This window comes from Harpegnathos saltator, unplaced genomic scaffold, assembly GCF_003227715.2.
Source record: "Harpegnathos saltator strain DR-91 unplaced genomic scaffold, Hsal_v8.6 scaffold349, whole genome shotgun sequence".
Classification (NCBI taxonomy): domain Eukaryota; kingdom Metazoa; phylum Arthropoda; class Insecta; order Hymenoptera; family Formicidae; genus Harpegnathos; species Harpegnathos saltator.
Window position 1 is genome coordinate 84,177 of NW_020230149.1, and position 20,824 is coordinate 105,000.

Consider the following 20,824-nt stretch of genomic DNA (forward strand, 5'->3'; position numbering starts at 1 on the left):
CCCCTCCCCTTAGGGGAGGAGGGGGTTATGTCGGACTCTTACCAACTAAAACCCCTGAGGGATGTCTACCTGTCGGACCGTTAGGTGGGGAGTTAAGGGAGCTGCTCCCGCATTCCCTTCCCAACCCCCCGGCCCCAGGGCTCTCTGGGAGCCCCACGCCATCAACATACCGCGCCCTGTCCCACGGAGGGAGTCCAGGGCGCAGTCCCCGGTGGTTGTCCCAACGGTTGGCCTTCTGGTCACACCTATTAGGAGGAAGGGGACACCCTCCTCCTTTACCCCGCCTCCTTGCTAATCAAGAAGGGAGGGTTTTGGGGGAGCGGGCCCGGCCCCAACCGGGACACCGCTGCCCCTTACCCTACTTGTTCGACCGCGCGGGGGGGAACCAGGAAAACCTAGTCCCCCCGCCCGGGCGGTAGCGGGCCCGAGGCGGCCGAGGAGTCCCCGACCCGTCGCTATCGACGGGCGAGTCCTCCTCGGCCGACGCCACCTCGGGTCCGCTGCCGATTCCTCCTCCGGGGAATCGTCGACCGGTGCGTCGCCTGTTGCGACGCACTCCCGGTCGACGTCCCCACTCCACGGCCTCCTTCTGCGAGATGACCTCTCTGCAGAAGGAGGGCGCTGCGTCCCACGCCTCCTCGCTCCCGCACATGGCCGTGACCATGCGCGGGAGCGAGAGCTCTCCCCTTCGGCACCCACCGCCCCCTCAAGGACACGGCGCTCCCCGTCCCATGCTGAGCATGCGGACAAGGTGTGATGCGCCGTGTCCTCGAGGATGGGGCAGTGGTGGCATCGAATGGTGGGCTCCTTTCTTATATGGTGCAGATACCGACCGAAGCAACCGTGCCCGGTCAGCATCTGCACCAGGTGGGAAGTCATTCCACGTCTCCTCCTGCCCGTCACCTCAGACAGGCAGGGCAGGCGGACAGCCGCGGCCGTCTTGGGACCGAACACCTTCGGATTGGACAACATGTCCTTCCACTTCTGAAGGGTCCGGTCCCTGGCCTGGAGTTTCAGGCCCTTCAAATCCCTGGCCCTTAGCGTCCCCTCCGCGCGGAGCCCCCTCTCCCGCCAATAGAGGATTGACCTCTCCTCGGCAAGGAGCTCCACGGGAGGGACGCCGGCCAGGGTGGTGGCCGCCATGTATGACATGGTCCGATACCCTCGAATCGCCCTGATCAATACCGGCCTCAAGGCCTGCCGGAGGGAGCATTTTCCCCTCCGGCAGACCAAGAGGCTGGGCGCCCATATGGGCGCCCCGTATAGGGCGATCGAGAGCACGGCCCTGACATACAGGCGGCGTGCCATCCATCCCGGGCCCCCCTGGGCGCGCATAAGGCTGGCTACTGCCAGACCCGCCCTGCGCACCCGGGGAGCCAGGTTCTCAAAGTGGGGCCCGAAACTCCAACGGCTGTCCAACGTCAGGCCGAGATATTTTATCGTCGGCCCGATGTGGACGTGGACGCCATCCACAAGAACCTGAGTTTCCGGGGGCGCCCCTCGACCTCGGCCGTAAAAATATACGGCCTCGGTCTTCTGGGGCGCCACCGAAAGGCCCAGGTCCTTTATGGTACCCACCACCGATACCAGTGCCGCCTCCGCGTGGAGACGTGCTTCCCCCCAGTTCTCCCCCCCGGCTACCACTGGGGTGTCATCTGCGTAGCAGATGACGTGACAGCCCGGGGGGAGCGGAGTTCTCAGCACCCGGTCGAACGCGATGTTCCATAGCAGGGGGCCCAGGACGGACCCCTGCGGAACACCGCGTTCCATGGTGCACCGGCCTTGGACCCTACCCTCCACTGGGAAGGCGAGGTCCTCGAAGTAGGCCGAGAGGATACGCCGGAGATAAGCGGGCACGCCGTGATGCACAAGTGCCCGCCCTATCTCCGGCCACGGCAGGGTGTTGAAGGCGTTCTTTATGTCCAAGAACACCGCCAACAACACTCCACCGTCCCTCTCCACGACCGCCTGGGTCAGGCCCTGGAGACACTGGACCGCGTCCAGCGTGGATCTCCCGGACCTGAACCCAAATTGGCGATCGTGGAGGTTCGGCCCCTCCGAGGATAGATGCCGGACGAGGCGGTCGGCAATGATGCGCTCGAGTAACTTGCCTGCCTCCAGCAGGCATATCGGCCTATAGGCCGACGCACTACCGGGTGCTTTGCCCTCCTTGGGGAGGAGGACCAATTTGGCCCTCCTCCACTCTGGGGGGAATACCCCCTCCCTGAGACATCCGCTCAATACCCTGCGCGTGGCCGCGAATAGGTTTCCCTCGCCGAGTGCGAGGGCCCAGGCGCGGCCAGGAATTCCGTCGGGGCCAGGGGCCTTGCCCTTGGCCCCGAGCCTCTTCCTGGCTCCAGCGAGCTCCTCTGGACTGACCTCCAGACCCTCATCCTAACCTCCCTCCTCCATTTTTGAGGGAGGGATCACGGGTGGGCCCCCTTCTGCCCTCGGGAAGAAGGCATCTAGGAGCCCGTTGAGGGCCTGGTGGTCCATCTGTTCCGTCGGTGGGGGCGCCCAAGGGCGAATCTTCCCGGTCACCCTTTTGTAAGGACGCCCCCATGGATCGTCGTCCAGGAAGCTCACTAGTTGCTCCCAGGCCGCTCGCTTTGCCTCGGCGATGGCGGTTTTTAGGGCCTCCCTCGTTCGGAAGTAATCCCGTTTCGTCCCTGCGACATCCCCACCATCCCGCCGGGCCCGTGTTAGCAGCCGTCTGACTGCTATGGCGGAGCATCGGAGCCGACGCAGCTCCTCACTCCACCAGTACGTGGCCCGGCGGGAACGGGGGCGGGATCGGGGCATCGCGACGTCGCAACATGACGTCACGATGCCCACTATTTCCTCGGCCCCTTTGCAGGGGTCGGGGTCCCGCCCCCTGGCACCTCCCCCAGGTGCCAGGATGCCACAAGGACAGCCGCCCGAAACCTATCCGCGTCCAGCCGATTGAGAGCCCATCTCTTGGGGAGAGGGAGTTCTCTCTTCCCAGAGGCGGCGGATGAGCACCTGCTGGGGTTTGGGGAGGCGGAGGGTCCACACTATATGTCTGTGGTCAGACAATGTTTCCCCCTCCACCTTCCACTCGTGGAAGAACCCTACGGTCGAGGAGGTCGCCCAGGTCAAATCAATGACCGAGGCTCCACCCCCCCCGGCCGCACGCAGGTGCTCTCTGAGCCCTCATTCATTAGAATGAGGCCCAGTCCCGCCGCCCAGCCGATCACGGTGTTCCCCCTGCGGTCCCGTTGCCGGGGACTGCAACCCCACCCTGGGCGTCGAAGTCCCCGGCAATTATGACTGGTCGGGGATGGCACCTTCGCACCAACTCCCCGACCCTGTCCAGGACCGCCTTTATCGGGGCGGGACGACCGGCTCTATTTTTGCGGTGGGGAAGATAAATCCCCACCACGTGATTGGCCCCCAATCGACTGCCACGTACGAGGGCCCCGATTCCCTGAATACACAGGGTGGGGCCCCCGTCGCAGGGTTTGCCACCAAAGCCACCGAGCCGTCCGGACCGCCGAACCAGTTCGCACTGCGAACCGGGATCCAGGTCGGCTCGATGACTACCGCCAGCCCGGCGCCCAGCTCAGTCATCCTCCGCAAGCAGAGGTCCTGAGCCCGGGCGCCGCGGCCGACATTGGCCTGTAGGCCATTGGCCCGGAGTGGCGTGAAGGTTACACCTTGCACGCCTCCTCCGGGCTGCCTACTTCAACCTCCCCCTGGTCATCCTCCGACGGCAAAGCCGTCTTGGATTCCCTGGGGGAGGTTTCGGCCGTGGTGGCCTTATCTGCGGATGCCTCCGCGGAGTGGCGGGGGGTTCCTACCTGAGCGATTTCCTCCTCTCGGGAGTACGAGGAGGAATCGGCTAACTGGGAAGATGGGGGTGGCGTTCCCTTCATCTCCCCTTCCTCTACAGTTGTTGGGGGTGGGCCCGTAGGCTCCACCCTCCTCACCTTCGAATCCTCTTCCTTCTTTAGGAGGTCCAGGTCCCCTCTTTCCTTCCTTCCTCTCCCGGCTGCTGCTGGTTGTTCGTTTCCCCATCCCTCTGAACCTGGCGTTGCTTCCTCCCAGTCCAGATCGATGAGGTTTCCCTCCTGAATTTCCATTGGGATAGGTGCCGGCAGTTCCCCAGCATTCCCTTCCCTCTTGTGGTCCTCCTTTGACGGGGAGGACTTGCTCCCCTCCCCTGGTTGCTCCGGTAGGGGTTGGGCTGGTGTATTAGTGGCATCCCGGGCTCCCGTCGCCTTTTCACCTCCCGCTCCTCTCGGTCTTCCTCCCTTCTTCTTACCCTTCTTCTTTCCTGGAGAGGGGCCACAGGCTGGCCCTCCGATCTTGTGACCGGAGGGCCTGCCCGCTTCCGCGCAGACTGGGCAGTTCGCCGCCCGCTGGCACCTCTTGGCGCGGTGGCCGGGGGTACCGCAGCGATAGCACAGGTCGCTGCGGTCTACGGCGCTGGTGCACCGCTCGCGCACATGCCCCGGTAGAAGACACCTGAAGCACAGTACTGCGCGAGCGGGCAGCGCCGTTACCCCGGCACGGGTCTACCCAACGTGGACCCGTTCCGCGGCGGCGACCTTCGCGGCCACCGCCAGCGGACACCGCACCACCATCGCGCCCGTTCCCCGCTGGGTAATGTTCATCGCACCTGGGGATATTTCCCCAGGTGAGCATCCCCCAGCGCGGGCAACGGCGGCCGTCACTTCATCGGCCCCGGTTGTCGCGTCCAGGCCGGCCAGTCGCAACGCTGCGACCTTTACCGGCCTCTGGACGCGAAAACCGGAGCCCTTTTCCGCCGCCAGCTTGCGGAGCTCGTCCGCAAGCCGGTCGGCGGATGCCCCGACGTTGAAGCCAGGTACCTCAATTAACAAAGCCCCGCTCAGAGCCCGGCGGACCTTTAGGGATGTACCAATCCCCAGGTCCGCCGGGATAATGCGGCGCCTGGCCTCCACCATAAACCTGGTGTATTCGCCCTCGGGGCATATTACTGTAACGGCCGCCAAGCGCGGCGGCTTGGGCCTGCCCCGTCCCGCCGATGCTGGTCCCTTCCCTCCAGGCTTAGCCTTTGGGGTAAGGGCCGGTCAGGCCTTTCGTCCTCGCCTCTTCCTTCTTTCTCCTCTGTTGTTCCTTTCGCCCAACCACCTGGGACCAGGTCTCAGATGGTCTCAAATGGTTGGGAACGAGTGCCTTCAGCAACGCCCTTTGGGTCGGGTCCCATCTTGCCTGCAGCAGGTCTTTAGCAGTCGTGCCCTTGCCTCCTTCCAGGGTCCTCTTCTTCTCCTCCTCCTTCATCATCCTGTCCCTGGCCTTCTTTCTTCTTTTACTTTCCTTCTTCCTCTCCTTTTTCCCCTTATCCTTTTCCCCCTGTCGTTTGGGCGCCTCAAGGATTATACGCACCTCCTTATGGGGTGCCGTCTCCCTCCCTTCCTTCCCCGGTGGTAGGGGAAGGGTGGGTGCCGGGATTCCTGCCGACACAGACGGCCCGCCTCCCGAATCGACGGCTGCAAGGCAGTCTACAACGGCTTTAAGCCGGTCGACTTCTGCCCTGCAGCCACAGTCCGGGAACCGGGTCTTCAAATCGGCATCCAGCTCTTCCTCCGCTCCTTCCATCCTCTTCTTGGTAGGGAAAGGATGAATCATGTCCTCGATATTATCATCCAGGGAAGGGATGTCCAAGTCCTCTTCTTCCATCCTAATGTAGGTAGGAGTTGAGGACGAGACTATCCTCCTTCTCTTCCTCTTCGTCATCTTTGTCCTCTTCTTCCTCTCCTCCCTGTTCCTTTCCCCATCCTCACTCCTTACGGCCGAGGATGACCCCCCTGCCACCTCGGCGTAGGAGAGTCTCCGACCTGTTGGCAGAGCTGGTGGAGGAGCGGCAGCCGCCGGAGGAGCCGTGGGGATCGACGAAGCGACTTGTCGCTTCGTCGATTCCAGCTCCTCCGCCAGCCGCCTATTCTCCACCCTTACCTTTTTGATCTCCTCTCGGAGCTCACTTGCCTCCTTCTCGGCCAGGGTTATATCTCCCTCTTTCTCTCTACTCGCCACCCTGGCCATCAAGGTGGCGAGCACGGCCTCAGAACCCCCCACGGCACGATTCAGTGCTCCCATGAAGGTCCCCTTCAGGGTTTTGGACCTTCGCGAGACCAACCGAATCGTGCCTAGAGCGCGGTCTACTTCTGAGGCCAGCTCGCTCACCTTGGCTTCCCTAAGCAGTCCCTTTGTGGCGCTGTCTTTAAAGACTTCCTCCATTGGGCGCCTGTCCCCCAAGGATCGGAACATTCCGGCATCCAGGATGGCCTGCATCTCCTGTTCCAACCTGGTCCTTTCTGCTTCTCTCCTCTCCTCCTTTTCTGCAACCTTCCTCTCTCTTATTCCTACACCCAAGCCAATGATCACGGCCGCATGATCACGGTTGCATGCCGCAACCCCTCTTCACCGGCTCAAGTGCAGGGCCTGTGGCTGCCACACAGGAGCCACTGCTGCTGCTACCATCCGCGCCTACCTGCTCCCTTGTCCTCTTCCTTGGACCCTCCCGCAGTCGAGACACAGGGATTTTCGAGCCCTGTGAGAGCAGGACGTCGGAGAGGACCACCGGTCCAGCGGTGGCCTCCTTCGACGCCCCCTTGGCCCTCGCAGGTCCCGAAGTCCCCGTCTCCCAGCTCTTGTTCGGCTGGCTCTGCTCCTCCTCCTTATCCTTAAGGAGGGATGAATTATTCTTGGAGCAGAGGGGGCCGGGTTTTGTGATCACTGTTGAATTAAGACCCCCGGTCCCCCTTGTTCGGTAGTTCCCACGTTGGGTGGCCGCTCGTGTGCTCCTACCCGCCGAGCTCACCGCGCCACCTCCGCAGTCGGAGGGGCGCTTCCCTAAGGGCGGTGGTCGACCCTCTCTTTTTGGCTGCACCCCAGCGGCTAATCCGCTGGGGCCGGCCTGCTCTTCCTCCCCGAGGGGGCGGGGAGGTGGCGCCTGCCTGCTGACTTCCTCCCACCTCTACTAAACCCCCCTTTCCCTCAATGTAAAAATCACTCTCAGCCGAGAGTAGTGAATCCTCGGACGGGTAGCTACACCCGTCCATACGGGACTTTGAGTCCGAAGACTCGGAGTTTTGGTTTTTTAAAGAATCGGAAATCATCATTTTGGATCCCACGAGTGCGGCAGGAAGTGGGCGTCGACCCCGGGTAGAGCCCCCGCATTACCCGGGGTAAGGCTAGCATGTCCCCTGGGTTCGCCAGGTGCCCAGGGTGAGGAACCTAGCGACAGGTCACGCACTTGCCATTCATCTCATAAGCGTGGCAAAGGTGTGTGAGGGTCCCAATGGGACCCCCTCAACCCCCCTTCGGTGAGGAACCGAGGGGGACCATGCAGCACCCACCCCCTGGAGGGTGGGTCTTCCCCCCCCAGGGCTCCCTCCTTCTCCGTACCAAAACCGGAGTCGGGGTCTCACCTTGGGGGGAGGCTATCCCTCCTAGCGCGGTCAGGGGTGTTCCCACAAGGGGTCGGCCCACCCCTGATCGCTCCTACCTGGCCCATGGGTCCCGGTGCGGGGGCCTCTAGCACTGCGAGGCCACTACCGCACCGGCAGATCCCATGGGCCTTGAGTGAGGGAGTGGGTGGGCTACTCGTGCTCATTACCCCCCCACTCCTGCCGCCCCGCCTCCGCTAGGAGGAAGACAGAGACCTCGACCTCCATTTCAGCTTCCGCCTCGGAGACCCTCTCCGGCCTAACCGCCGGAGGAGGGGCCGGCGCAGTAGGAGCGGCCGACGCTCCTTCCGCCCCTAGGCCTACCTGATCCGTGGGCGGCGGAGGCTGGATCGCTCCAGCCTCCGTCGCCCCTATCCCTTCCCCACCGGTCCGGCTCGGGCTGGCGACCGGTTGTCACGCCATTTTGGCGGCATCGCCAGGAGGCTGCGGCTAGACATCAGCCGCAGTCCCCCGCGCGCCGTCTTCTTCTTCTTTCTCCTCCTCTTACGAGGAGGAGGTACCCCTCCTCTTGGAGCAGTCGGGGGACCGCCTTAAGGCGCGGCCACCCATTCGGTGGCCGGCTTCCCTCCCCTCTTTGTCGCACAGGGAGCATCGTACCGCCGCGGCGCACCCCTGTGCTACGTGACCGGCCCCTCCGCACCTGAAGCAGCGGCCTGCCAGACCATTGTCGGTCTGGCAGGTCGCTGCCATGTGACCAAAGTGCAAGCACTTGTAACACTGGAGGGGCCGGTCCTACAGTGTCTGTATCTGCGGCCGTTCTCAGCCGACTATCAGCCCCCCGGCTGCCGCCAGTTTTTGGACCGGTGCCAGCGGGCACCGGACCCAAACCACCCCTAGTCCCCCGGACGACCTCCTGATCTCCCCGATCTGGAGATCGTCCGGGGGACAGCCTGTGGCCTTCAGTATCGCGGCCCAGACCATAAGCTTGGTCACGGAGTCCTCCAGTCCGACGAGGCGGAGCTCTGTCCTCCTCGTCGGCCTGGAGACCACCGCGTCCCCGCACAAGACATCCTGGAGATCCCTAGCCAGGCGGTCGGCTTTATTCCGACCGTCCTGGCCAGGGACCTTCAGAATTACCCCCCCGTTTCTGGCCCTTTTTATCATAAGCTGCCAGGCTCCAGGCCGACCTCCTGGAGGTCGACCTGCTGCCTGGCCTGCACCATAACCTCTTTGATTGAACTCCCCGGCAAAGCGGTGATGGTTACCACCGGGTTGCGCGGAGAGTTCCTAACCTGAAGCCTTTTGGGTGGGGGTCCCTTCTTCGGGACCCCTCCCTCCCTGGCCTTCCCACCTTTGGGGGGTGGTACGACCTTCTTCGTCGCACCACCTCCCTTTTTGGGGTCGGGTTTGGGCTTATGCCCGTCCCCTTTCCCCTTGCCTTTACGGGTGGACACAGTTGTCCACCCGTCGCGCCCTTCCCCGTCGGCCGCCGGTTGCCGCGCGGGGGGACGAGGGAGAGAGGCCCCGCTGCCCGCAGCTACGGGTACTGGAGAGAGAAGTACTCTCTCCAGTAACCGCCCTATACGGGCGATTTCTGCCCTGAGGCCCCGCATCTGCACCTCCAAGGCCCCAAGGCGTCCATCCGGGACTCCCTCCCTTGCCATTATTCCCACATCGTCTAACGCCGTCTCGATCTCCTCGAGACAACGGAACGTCATCTCATTTAGACACGCAAGGGGCCTCCCGATGTAGCCCCCCGCGGTCTTCCTGCCCGGTTCGACCCGGAGCTCGCGGAGGTATCGAACTGCGTCGATCGCCTCCGCGGCCCGGGACTCGTACAGCCATGAGGGCTTCCACACGGGCGGAATCCCCCACTGCTAGCGCTTACGCTCCCCGTCGGTTGTCCCCTCCCGCGCGTTACGGAGGGGAGCCCCTCCGGCCGCAGGGACTTCCTCGCCCTCGACCGGAGGGAACTCCTCCCCGGGGAACAACCGATTCCACATTTGCGTGGCGGACCCCTCGTCCGCACCACGCACCCCGGGAGCCGCACTCCCCCCCTCCCTAGGGATATTATCATCCCCGAGAGGAAGGAAGTGCGCCTCCCTGTCCCCCCATAGCTGGGAAGCGGGGGCTTCCGCCATCCGCTTCCTCTTAGCGATCTTGGGACCGGCGAAGGCCGAGGGTGAGTCAAACCGACCCACCCTCGGCCTCAGCCGATCCTCAAGAGCCTCCCTGCGGGCGGTAGCACGTTCCGACGGCGCGCCCGCCTGGTACGCGCCGCCCAGTCCGTCGCTTGATGACGACAGGGGGGTGCCGGGACCATGCAACCCTTCCCGCCGGTCCCCGGCTCCGAACACCGGGGCTTTATGCTCCTTGAAAGACATACTACCATAAAATGCAGGGGTTTTACGTGCCCCTGCAACACTGGTGTGATTTCGGGGTTTTCCTTCCCCTAGACCGGTTGCCCGCCAAGGCTAACGAGCCCGCTCTGCCCGCGCTGTAGGGTCCTTTGGGCCCCACGAATGAGACCCTCCAGACCCTGGATAAAACCTGGAGGCAGCTGCCCATCCAGGAGTATTATGGACGCTCTTAGTCTGGCCCTTCTGTACAGACCTCTCCGGCATGGTAGAACCTGCCAGGGGCCGAAGCCCCTGCCGGCACAACTCTGTACATCATCAGGGCATGCAAGCCCCCCCACCACGACAAGGTGGCGCCCACGGGAAGGGGTGTTATCTTAACCTTTTTGCATCGGGCAATACTATTGCCAACTTTATCGTGAAGCTCCACCATTATGCTCGAAGTGACAGTATATGTTATTCCGCCGCAACGTAAATAACATATTTTTCATAGCATTAAACATGTCGAATTTCGTGCCAAAAAAGAGTATTTGCGGGGAATTTTACTGCATTACTTTTTTAAAAAGAAATCTGCAGCTAAAGCACATAGAATTCTTGTGGAGACTTACGGCGACCATGCTCTATCGAAAACAACATGTAGAGATTGAGACGCTTTAGAAATAATGATTTTGATGTTGAAGTTAAAGAACGCTCTGGCGCACCGAAAAAGTTTGAAGACGAAGAATTGGAAGTATTACTCGATGAAGTCCCATGTCAGATGCAATAAATATAAACTTGCAAAATCATTAGGAGTTGATCACACAACAGTTGCCAAACATTTAAAAGCATTAGGAATGATTCAAAAGCAAGGAAATTGGGTGCCGTACGAATTGAAGCCGAGAGCCGAATTGAAACATCGAACGACGTTTTTTCACGTGTGAATAGCTACTCCAACGGTAGAAAAGGAAAGGTTTTTTGCATCGTATCGTGACTGACGATGAAAAGTGGATACACTACGATAATCCGAAACGTAGAAAATCATGGGATAAGCCCGGCCATGCATCAACATCGACGGCAAAGCCGAATATCTATGAGTCCAAGCTCATGCTCTGTATTTAGTAGGATCTGCTGGGCGTAGTATATTATGAGCTCCTCAAACGCAACGAAACCATCACGGAAGATCACTATCGACTACAATTGATGCGTTTGAGCCGAGCATTGAAGGAAAAACGGCCGCAATACGAGGAGAGACACGACAAAATAATTTTGCAGCATTACAACGCTCGGCCACATGTTACAAAACCGGTCAAAACCTACTTGGAAACGCTCAAATGGGAAGTCCTACCCCACCCGCCGTATTCACCGGACATTGCTCCTTTCGATTACCATTTGTTCCGATCGATGACTCATGGCCTGGCTGAGCAGCACTTCCATTCTTATGAAGATGCCAAAAAATTGTTCGATTCGTGGATAACCTCAAAAGATGAGTCGTTCTTTCGACATGGTATTCGTATGCTGCCAGAAAGATGGGAGAAAGTAGTGGCTAGCAATGCACAATACTTTCAATGACATGTTCTTTACTAATTTTTTTAAATAAAGCATCCATTTTCACGAAAGAACAGTGAGAACTTATTCAAGTCCCCAATAGTTCAATCAGTAGGAAATAAACATCGTGTTCCGAATGATCGTTTGGCATATCTCAAATGAATTTTGTACATATAATTTAATAAAACTAGATAAAAAGTTACATAAATGGCATGCATCACTTTTAAATCATTTAAAATACCACGCCTCATTATTATTTTATATAAAAAATGTGATGATGTTTTCTAATTGGATAATATTGCATATGTATACGTTATAAGCAGAACTATCTCCAAAAGAATGTATTAAGTCGTTAAATATAAAATGTCCGATTTTCTTAAGTATTAAGTTCGACAGTTGACATTTCTAATATTTCACTTTTACAGTCCTTAGGTTTTTTGGTTGTGAAAGTATACCATCACTCTTTCAAACGCATGTTTTGGTTTGTGATTATCTTTCGAGTTGTCTTTATTACAGCAATTTTTATATAACCATATATAAGTCAAAAGTTCGTATTTTCAAATATGAGTTCCGTCGTGGAACCAATGTAGCGCAGACAACTTGAAATATCAACAAAGTGTTTTGTGAAGATGTGGCTAATGAACGCGCAGTACATCAATGATTTAAGAAGTTTCGTTTTGGAGATTTTAATCTAGGAAATGAATGACCTGAGGCCAAGGTAGATAATAATGAACTAAAAGCTATAATGGAAGCGGATACATCTTCAGCTATACGTGAATTAGCAGCAAGATTTAACGTTACTATTCCAACAATATTGGATCATTTGAAACAAATCGGCATGGTAAAGAAGCCGGATAGATGGGTTCCATATGAATTAAACATCAGAAGAGAGCATCAGAAGAGAAATCGTCTCGAAGCTTACCTTTCTTTACTATCACGACATAAATGTGAACCATTTTTACATCGTATTGTTACATATGATTCTTTTCGACAATCGCAAACATTCGGCACAATGGTTGGATATGGATGAAGTGCCGAAATATAGTCCAAAACTGAATATTCATAACAGAAAGCTAATGGTATTTACTTAACAGTCCAGCACTGGTAATCCATTACAGCTTCATGAACCTAGTCAATTGGTTGCAGCGAATGTTTACTGTAATCAACTGGACGAAATGATGAGGATGCTTGCGATTAAGCAGTCGAGATTAGTCAATCCTCTTACAAGATTACATGTCGCACAAACAGCGCTGCTCAAACTACAGGAGCTGGACTTGGAAACTCTCTGTTACCTACCGTATTCACCAGACATTGCACCAACTGACTACTATTTCTTCCAAACACTGGATCATTTCTTGGAAGGAAAAATATTCTATTCTTAACAAGCCTTGGAAAACACCTTCCGCGATTTCATCGCCACCCACTTTTCAGGCTTCTTCGCTGTTGACATAAATAAGCTATCGTTAAGATGGCAGAACTGTGTCGATAGTTTAGGCGCATACTTTGATTAATTATACTATTTTTCATTTGAGATATAACAAACCAAATTTTTTATTTGAAATCGAACACATACACATTTCATATTTAATAACCTAATGCTTATATTACTAGGTGTGCAACTAAATTTCCGGGTTTCTTTTATCAATGAAAAATGGAAAATTTCAAGAGAGATAGAAAAAATGGTTTATTCAAAGTATCGTCCCTCGCTAACTACACATTTTTGCTATTTCTCTGGCAATACATGAATACCGCGACGATAAAACGACGCGTATTTGGACCGAGACCATTCATCCAATCAATTTTGCACTTCTTCGAAATTGGCCAAATGTTACCCAGCCAAGCCATGCGCCATCGACCGGAACAAGTGATAATCGGAAGGGGCCAGGTCTGGCAAATACGGTGGGTGCGGTAGCAGACCCCATTTCAGCATTTTGATGGTGTCCTGGACGATGGAAGTGCGATGGCACGGAGCGTTGTTGTGCTGCAATATCACTCGTTCGTATCTCGTGTCCCATTCTGGTCGTTTTTTGAGCAATGCATGATTCAAACTGATCAGTTGTTGTCGATAGTGATGCCCGTTGACAGTTTCGCCCGCTTGGTTTCAGCAGCTCATAGTATACGATTCCTTTCTGGTCCCACCAAACGCAGAGCATTGTCTTCTTTCCGAAGCGATTTGGCCGTGCCATCAATGTTGATGCTTCGCCAGGCGAAAGCCACGATTTTTTGCATTTAGGATTCTCGAAATATATCCACTTCTCATCGCCAGTAACAATTCGATGCAGGAAACTCTTTCTTTCATGCTGCAAAAGCAAAATTTCGGAAGTGACTCTTCGATTTTCCATCTGTCTCTCAGTCAACTCATGCGGCACCCATTTTCTTTCCTATTGAATTTTTCCCATGGCATGTAAACGTTTGGAAATACCTTGGCGAGTCATGTTTAATGCCTTCTCAAATTGATCATGTGTTTGCGTATCATCTTCATCCAATAACGCTTGCAGATCGGCGTCCTCAATTGTTTTTAATCTTCCGGAGCGTTTCTTGTCCTCAGTGTCGAAATCGCCACTTCTGAAGTGTTTAAACCAATCTTCACAGGTAGTTTTCGATGGTACATGTTCGCCGTAGGCCTCCTCAAGCAAACGACGTGCTTCAGTTGCACTTTTTTTCAAGTTAAAGCAGAAAAGCAAAGCTTCCCGCAAATGCTGTTTATTTAGCACAAAACTCGACATTTTCGTTGTTAGAAAAAATATTTTTGTGTTGCGATATGTGTTGGTATTACGACTGGTTCTTGTTAACAAATGTCCAAGCTATAAAAAAAAATACAATTTCAGACATGTATGTCGACTACATGTGTCGTTAGCGCCACTCATGTGTGAAACCCGAAAACTTAGTTGCGCACCTAGTAGTCATGAAAAACAACCAATAACTTTATAGAACTATTTATTATTTTTGTTAAATAGTTACGTGTGGCTGACATTTGCATAAAATATGAATGTTACGAAACATTTTTATAATAGATAACTCCATGTACTTTACAATAAAGAAGATGCATATATCTGACAAATAAATTGAACGAAATAAAAAAATTTTTATAACGATGTTGATTAAAGCGGTTCAAATGGGGCATCTTTGAGACTTTGACAGTCATCACGAGACTTTGATCTTCTAATGAAGTTAAAAAAGCTCCAGTGAAATAGAAAGAAAGAAAATTGTAGCAGTATCGTGAATTCATAACGCAACGTCTTACAACGATAATTCACTACCTCAACGGTCTCATATAAAAGTCTTCTATGAACTATCAAAGTACTACCGCGCAATTCCAACCATGTAGCTTTCAATTTCTGGTCAATAAACGGCCTGTCTATAAAGAAATGCTTATTATTATGTTATTGATCGTAAAACAATTTCTCCCGCTGGTTTAGTAATGCAAACGTAACAGTAACTGCACGTATCCTACAAAGCACGGAAGTCAAAGTTGAAACGGAATTTTTTATAAACGACCGAGACGTAATCTATACCCCAAGTGAAATGAATTTTACTGTTGAAAAGCGACAACGTTAGATACGACGCAAGATGGATAGTGCTGACAAGTTCTTTCGAGAATCGCATTACAATATTATTCGCGTTTTACTGAGTATCACCGGTCTGTGGCCATTTCACAGTGTAACAACACGCTGCGCGATTTACATCGGATTTTTATTGGTGGTCGGATCTGGTTTGATGTTCCAGGTATACAGGGTGTCTTATAACTAATCTGGCAGAGCTCGTGGAGACATAGAGTGGGTTAAGATAAATATAAAAGTCCCATATCGTGTTGTGAGATTCGCAATAATTATCGAGTTATTAATGACAGAAATCTGAGGAATGAGTGCACGTCGAGACGTTATAGGAGGAGCATCTAGCCGCTCAGGCTAAAGAGCACTGCCCAGTCGACAAAGGAACTGTTGCCGGCGCGCGGCGAGAGGAAAGACGACGCGCCAATGTTTATGTCCTTACCTCGCCGCTCCTGCATCCCGCCGCACCGCGTCTAAGCTCGCGCCGATATGGCCGCTGAATATTCGCGATTACAATTATAAGATTATTTTATGAGGTACCACAGATAGCTCATATTGAATTGTAAAGTTCAAGATTCAAAAGTTCTTTGATCAAGGAAAACATCGAAAAGGAGAAAGAGATAGAGAGCGATGAGATCTACAGAGATTCTCATCGTTTTCTATCGCAATCTATCGTTTTGCTGCATTGGATCCGAAAGAAATGATATCGCGTAAAGATAGAGTACGATGAACACTTTTCATCGTACTCTATTGTACTCTATCGTTAGGAGAATATTTAATTGTTAGAGTATGATAGAATTCGCGTAGAGACTCATCGTGTCCTATCGTTTTATTCAAGTCTACACGGAAAATATGTTCGGTTGAATGAACCTATTTTCTGACGAAATGAGAGAGAGAGAGAGAACGATTAAGAAATTTTGATTGAGAATAGCACAATTTTGTTTAAGTTAACCATAAACCTTGATGAATTAGATTCAGTGTTAATATTTTCAGTTAATATTTCTCTATATCGTTTATATTTCATTTGTAAGCTGTATCATGGACCAAACATTTTTACCATATATCATGCATGAATTGTTGTCTTATATCGTAATTCTTGTCAGTGGTATATTAACGACAGAAGAAACTGAAAGTTCTGTATCGTACAATTGCGAAAAGAGGACCATCATTGTCAATGGTGCACCAACGATACTCGGCATAAAATTGATTCCTAGGTATAATCGCGATACAACGCAAATCCGAGTGTGTTATTTTGACACGCATAAAAATAACGTGTCAAAATAACACACTCGGATTTGCGTTGTATCGCGATTATACCTAGGAATCAATTTTATGCCGAGTATCGTTGGTGCACCATTGACAATGATGGTCCTCTTTTCGCAATTGTACGATACAGAACTTTCAGTTTCTTCTGTCGTTAATATACCACTGACAAGAATTACGATATAAGACAACAATTTATGCATGATATATGGTAAAAATGTTTGGTCCATGATACAGCTTACAAATGAAATATGAACGATATAGAGAAATATTAACTGAAAATATTAACACTGAATCTAATTCATCAAGGTTTATGGTTAACTTAAACAAAATTGTGCTATTCTCAATCAAAATTTCTTAATCGTTCTCTCTCTCTCTCTCATTTCGTCAGAAAATAGGTTCATTCAACCGAACATATTTTCCGTGTAGACTTGAATAAAACGATAGGACACGATGAGTCTCTACGCGAATTCTATCATACTCTAACAATTAAATATTCTCCTAACGATAGAGTATAATAGAGTATGATGAAAAGTGTTCATCGTACTCTATCTTTACGCGATATCATTTCTTTCGGATCCGGTGCAGCAAAACGATAAATTGCGATAGAAAACGATGAGAATCTCTGTAGATTTCATCGCTCTCTATCGCTTTCTCCTTTTCGATGTTTTCCTTGATCAAAGAACTTTTGAATCTTGAACTTTACAATTCAATATGAGCTATCTGTGGTACCTCATAAAATAATCTCATAATTGAACAGTCGAGCGAACTTACCTGTAAGTGAAGTTCAGCTGCAATTATATGAGAGCCTCGTTCGAAAGATTACCGTGTAGTACTCCTCTCGAGCCGCGAGGTGTCACATCGGTTTTGGAGATGATAAACAACCGCTTACGCCCCCTGACCTCCTGCGTATCATCTTCATATTCTTTAGAGTAGTTTTTTCAAAAAATTGCTGTATGGGGTATTTTGGGTTAGGTAACTTTCATTTGAAATTAACTGGGAGGGACTGTAATCTTTCGAACGAGGCTCTCATATAATTGCAGCCGAACTTCACTTACAGGTAAGTTCGCTCGACTGTTCAATTCTATTTCGCGCCTCGTTCTTCAGATTACCGTGTAGTTCTTTAGAGAGGCAGCAATTTTTTTTTTTTGTGATGTAACTCTGCTATATGTGCATTTATATTCTGGAAGGCAAGTATAGAAGAGAAGAAACGAGAAGAAGAGAGAGAAAAAAGAAGAAAAGAAACCTAAAATCGTCTTTTTTTTTTTTTTTACATTTTTATATCATTTTCTATTTCCTAATACCGCATTTGCTAATATACTTTCTTCTTCTACGATAGGTCTATTATAGAATTTAACGAAGACTTTCGATTTTTCCGTCCAGCCCGCTGTTCTTCTAATAGTGTCAAAACTTATGCCTTTTAGATATGCTGCAGAGGTAACCGTGTGCCTTTAGAATGGGCTTTAAAATTTGAAACATCTATGCCACTTTTTTGGAGGACTTTTTTGATCCATCTTGCTATTGTTTGTGATCCTACTGCTACAAATGGCTTCTTTATGGCTATAAATAAGTTGCTTTCTTGGCCTCGTAAGCTTTGTGTAATTTGTAGATATCTATTAAGAGTTGTTGCGACGCACAAGCTCGGCTTTTCTTTAAATTCAAGGAGTACGAGCAAGGGTTGAAATCTTCCTGGCCCAGAAGTTTTAATTCTGTCTTCTATTTTTATATGAATATTGTTTCCTGTCTTGTAAATATTTGTTATTTTTATGGAGGCTAGAGTTTGTGCTCTGTGAGCTGTACATAATGCTAACAAGGCAACTGTCTTTTCTGTTAGTTGAATAAATGAAAGCCTTTCTAACGGATATAGTTTTTCTAAGTACTCTAATATCCTTGTTACGTCCCATATATGTGAGTATTTAGGTGTTTGTGGTTTTCTGTTAAACATTCCTTTTAAAAATCTACATATAAGTTCATTTCCTCCTATTTTATTATTTAATATCAAAGAAATTGCACTACGATAAGTGTTTAATGTAGCATATGATGCTCCATTTTCGAAACTGTTTATTAAGAAACTGAGGACTTTTTCTATTGATGGGTTGAAAAACCTTTCTCTTGAATTTTCACAGAATAACCACCATATCTTTAACGCAGATTCATATTGTGTAAGTGTTGATTCAGATAACGACGCTAGCAGAATATCTATTGCTTTGTTGGGTACTTTTCTTTTTAAAAATGCCTGGCCGATACTTCCTGCCATCAAACTTATATGTTTGCCTTGTGGATGTTCCCTGTTCCTGCATATGGATAATAATAAGTTATTGTTCGATCTAAGATTTAGTGGTTTGCTTATTAGTAATTCTGTGAATAAGGAAAACCACGGCTGTGTTGGCCAATTTGGAACAATTAAAATTCCTGTAGCTTTGTCGTTTCTAATTTTTCTTAGCACTTTTAGTATTATTGCAAATGGTGGAAAAGCATAGAAATATAAATTGGACCAATTCATGGTAAATGCATCTACTTGTACTGCATCAGGTACAGGATATCTGGTCACAAAGACCTCACATTTTTTGTTTGCCGGTGTCACAAATAAATCCACCTCGAGTTTTCCGAACGCACTGACAATTTTTCGGAATGCCCAGTTTGTTAACTCCCATTCGGTATCTTCATTCGTTAGTCTTAAAAGCTCGTCAGCTTCCTTATTTTGTTTTGATGATATATATGAAGCCATTAAAAAATTTCGTCTAGTTTCTGCCCATTACCAAATATTTCTTGCTAGATTATTAAGTTCTGGGAACCTAACGCTTCCCATATTATTTATATACGCGATCGCTGTTGAGTTATCTATTCTTAATAAGATTTTGCAAGACTTTGCTTGCTGCAGCTAATTCCTCTAAGGCATTCCACTGCTAAAAGTTCTTTATAATTTATGTGACGAGCTTTCTGACTTTTGTTCCAATAACCATGTGTCTGTTGACACCCGTCTGTAGCACCCCATCCTGTATCTGATGCGTCTGTAAATATTGTTAGATTGAATGTATCTCTTTTGATTTTACTATATGCCGATTTTAATCCGGACTTCCACCTATTTAAATCCTGTAAGATGTGTCTAGGTATTAGCATTTTTTGGTTATAGTCTCCATCATTGACCATTAATGCTATTAACTTTTCCCTTTCAAGGTTTTTTATATATAGCCAGCCATATTCTATTGCTGGGCAAGCTGCCACTAGTTTTCCAATAAGTGTTGCAAATTCAGATATTGGACTGTCTCGTTTTTTATATCACCTCTATAAGGTCTATAAGCGCCTCTTTTTTCTTTGTTTGGCCTGTCCTGGTGCATACATATTGCCCCCATGTCTTGGGTAAGGCCTTATCCCCAGAGGGCCTCTTGAGTTTAAATTCTGCCTTGATGATGGGATTTGTGTGGCATTTTGAGGCTGGACCCTTAAAGTTGGGGCCATCTTTTCTAAGGACTTTGCATTTCTTATTTTATCTGCTAAGTCTTCGCCAAAAAGATATTTGTCAGATATCGTAGTTTTTAAGACTTCTTTGACCTCCCTAGATAGCCCCGGCATTATGACCGATTTTCTACATTGTGTTTGATTATAGTGTAGATCTGACAATAACTTAGCTGCATCAAATAGCTTTTCTAAAAAATCTAGTTTATCTATGCTCTCCTCTTTTGCACAGCTAGTAATAGCTGCACTTAAAGCCACCAGGGCTGATCCTGCTAACTTTTGTGCTTCCTTTCTATACATATCTCTTTTCTTTGTGTATTCTCCTATTGAAGCTGCAATTTCTGGGTTTAAAATCGGTGCTTCTAGAATTGACGGACGTATGTACTTTTTGAGTAACTCCTGCTTTTCTGCCTCTGATATACTTCTTTGGGCCCAGTATTACCATCTTGTTAAAAAGGATTGGTGTATTTCCAGTTCTGTATACTGAGGTTTTGTAGGATCCTCTCCCATGATCTCTAATATTGACGCACCTACTTGTGTACTTTCTTTTGTATCAAGTGATCCAGATATTGTATCCTCCTTCTCATTTTCTTTTCGCTGTTTTTTATATTTTCTTCTGAATCTAAAGGTCATTAATTTTGTTCGATACTTTACTAATATATGTATATTCTCTATGTATATATATATATATATATTTTTTTTTTTGTTCTTGTCTTGCCTCTCGTGCAAGCGTATTATAAACTTTGTGTTGTCGTGCCGCTCGTGCACGCGCTTAACGATTTTCCTGTTTTGTCACTCGTACAAGCGTACGGAAAAATACAAAACTTTTATTATTTTTTTTTTGTCTTGCCTCTCGTGCAAGCGCATTATAAACTTTGTGTTGTCGTGCCGCTCGTGCACACGCTTTACGATTTTCCTATTGTCTTGTCACTCGTACAAGCGCACGGAAAAATACGAATTTTTTTTTTTTGTTCCTGTCTTGCCTCTCGTGCAAGCGCATTATAAACTTTGTGTTGTCGTGCCGCTCGTGCACGCGCTTTTTTTTTTTTCGTGTCTTGCCGCTCGTGCAAGCGCATTATAAACTTTGTGTTGTCGTGCCGCTCGTGCACGCGCTTGTTTCTTTACCGTTTTTGAGGATATTGCGTGGCCTTATTTCTTTTTTGTGTCGTTGAGGCTGGCAGATGTACTAAACTTAACCTCTCTTACCTTCGTAATCCTCATTTAGTTCGCTCTCTCCTGTTTTCTCAGCATCTGTTTC

General features: G+C 50.2%; 1 protein-coding gene across 1 annotated transcript in view; it reads left to right on the forward strand.

Moving 5' to 3' along the window:
• Positions 1 to 14,827: 14,827 nt before the first annotated feature.
• LOC109504182 (uncharacterized) overlaps positions 14,828 to 20,824 on the forward strand; it is a 91,987-nt gene continuing 85,990 nt past the window's right edge. The window contains exon 1 of the mRNA XM_025300295.1: positions 14,828 to 15,022. Within this exon, the coding sequence (XP_025156080.1) occupies positions 14,867 to 15,022 (156 nt within the window). The 5' untranslated portion in view covers positions 14,828 to 14,866. The remainder of the gene's footprint in view (positions 15,023 to 20,824) is intronic.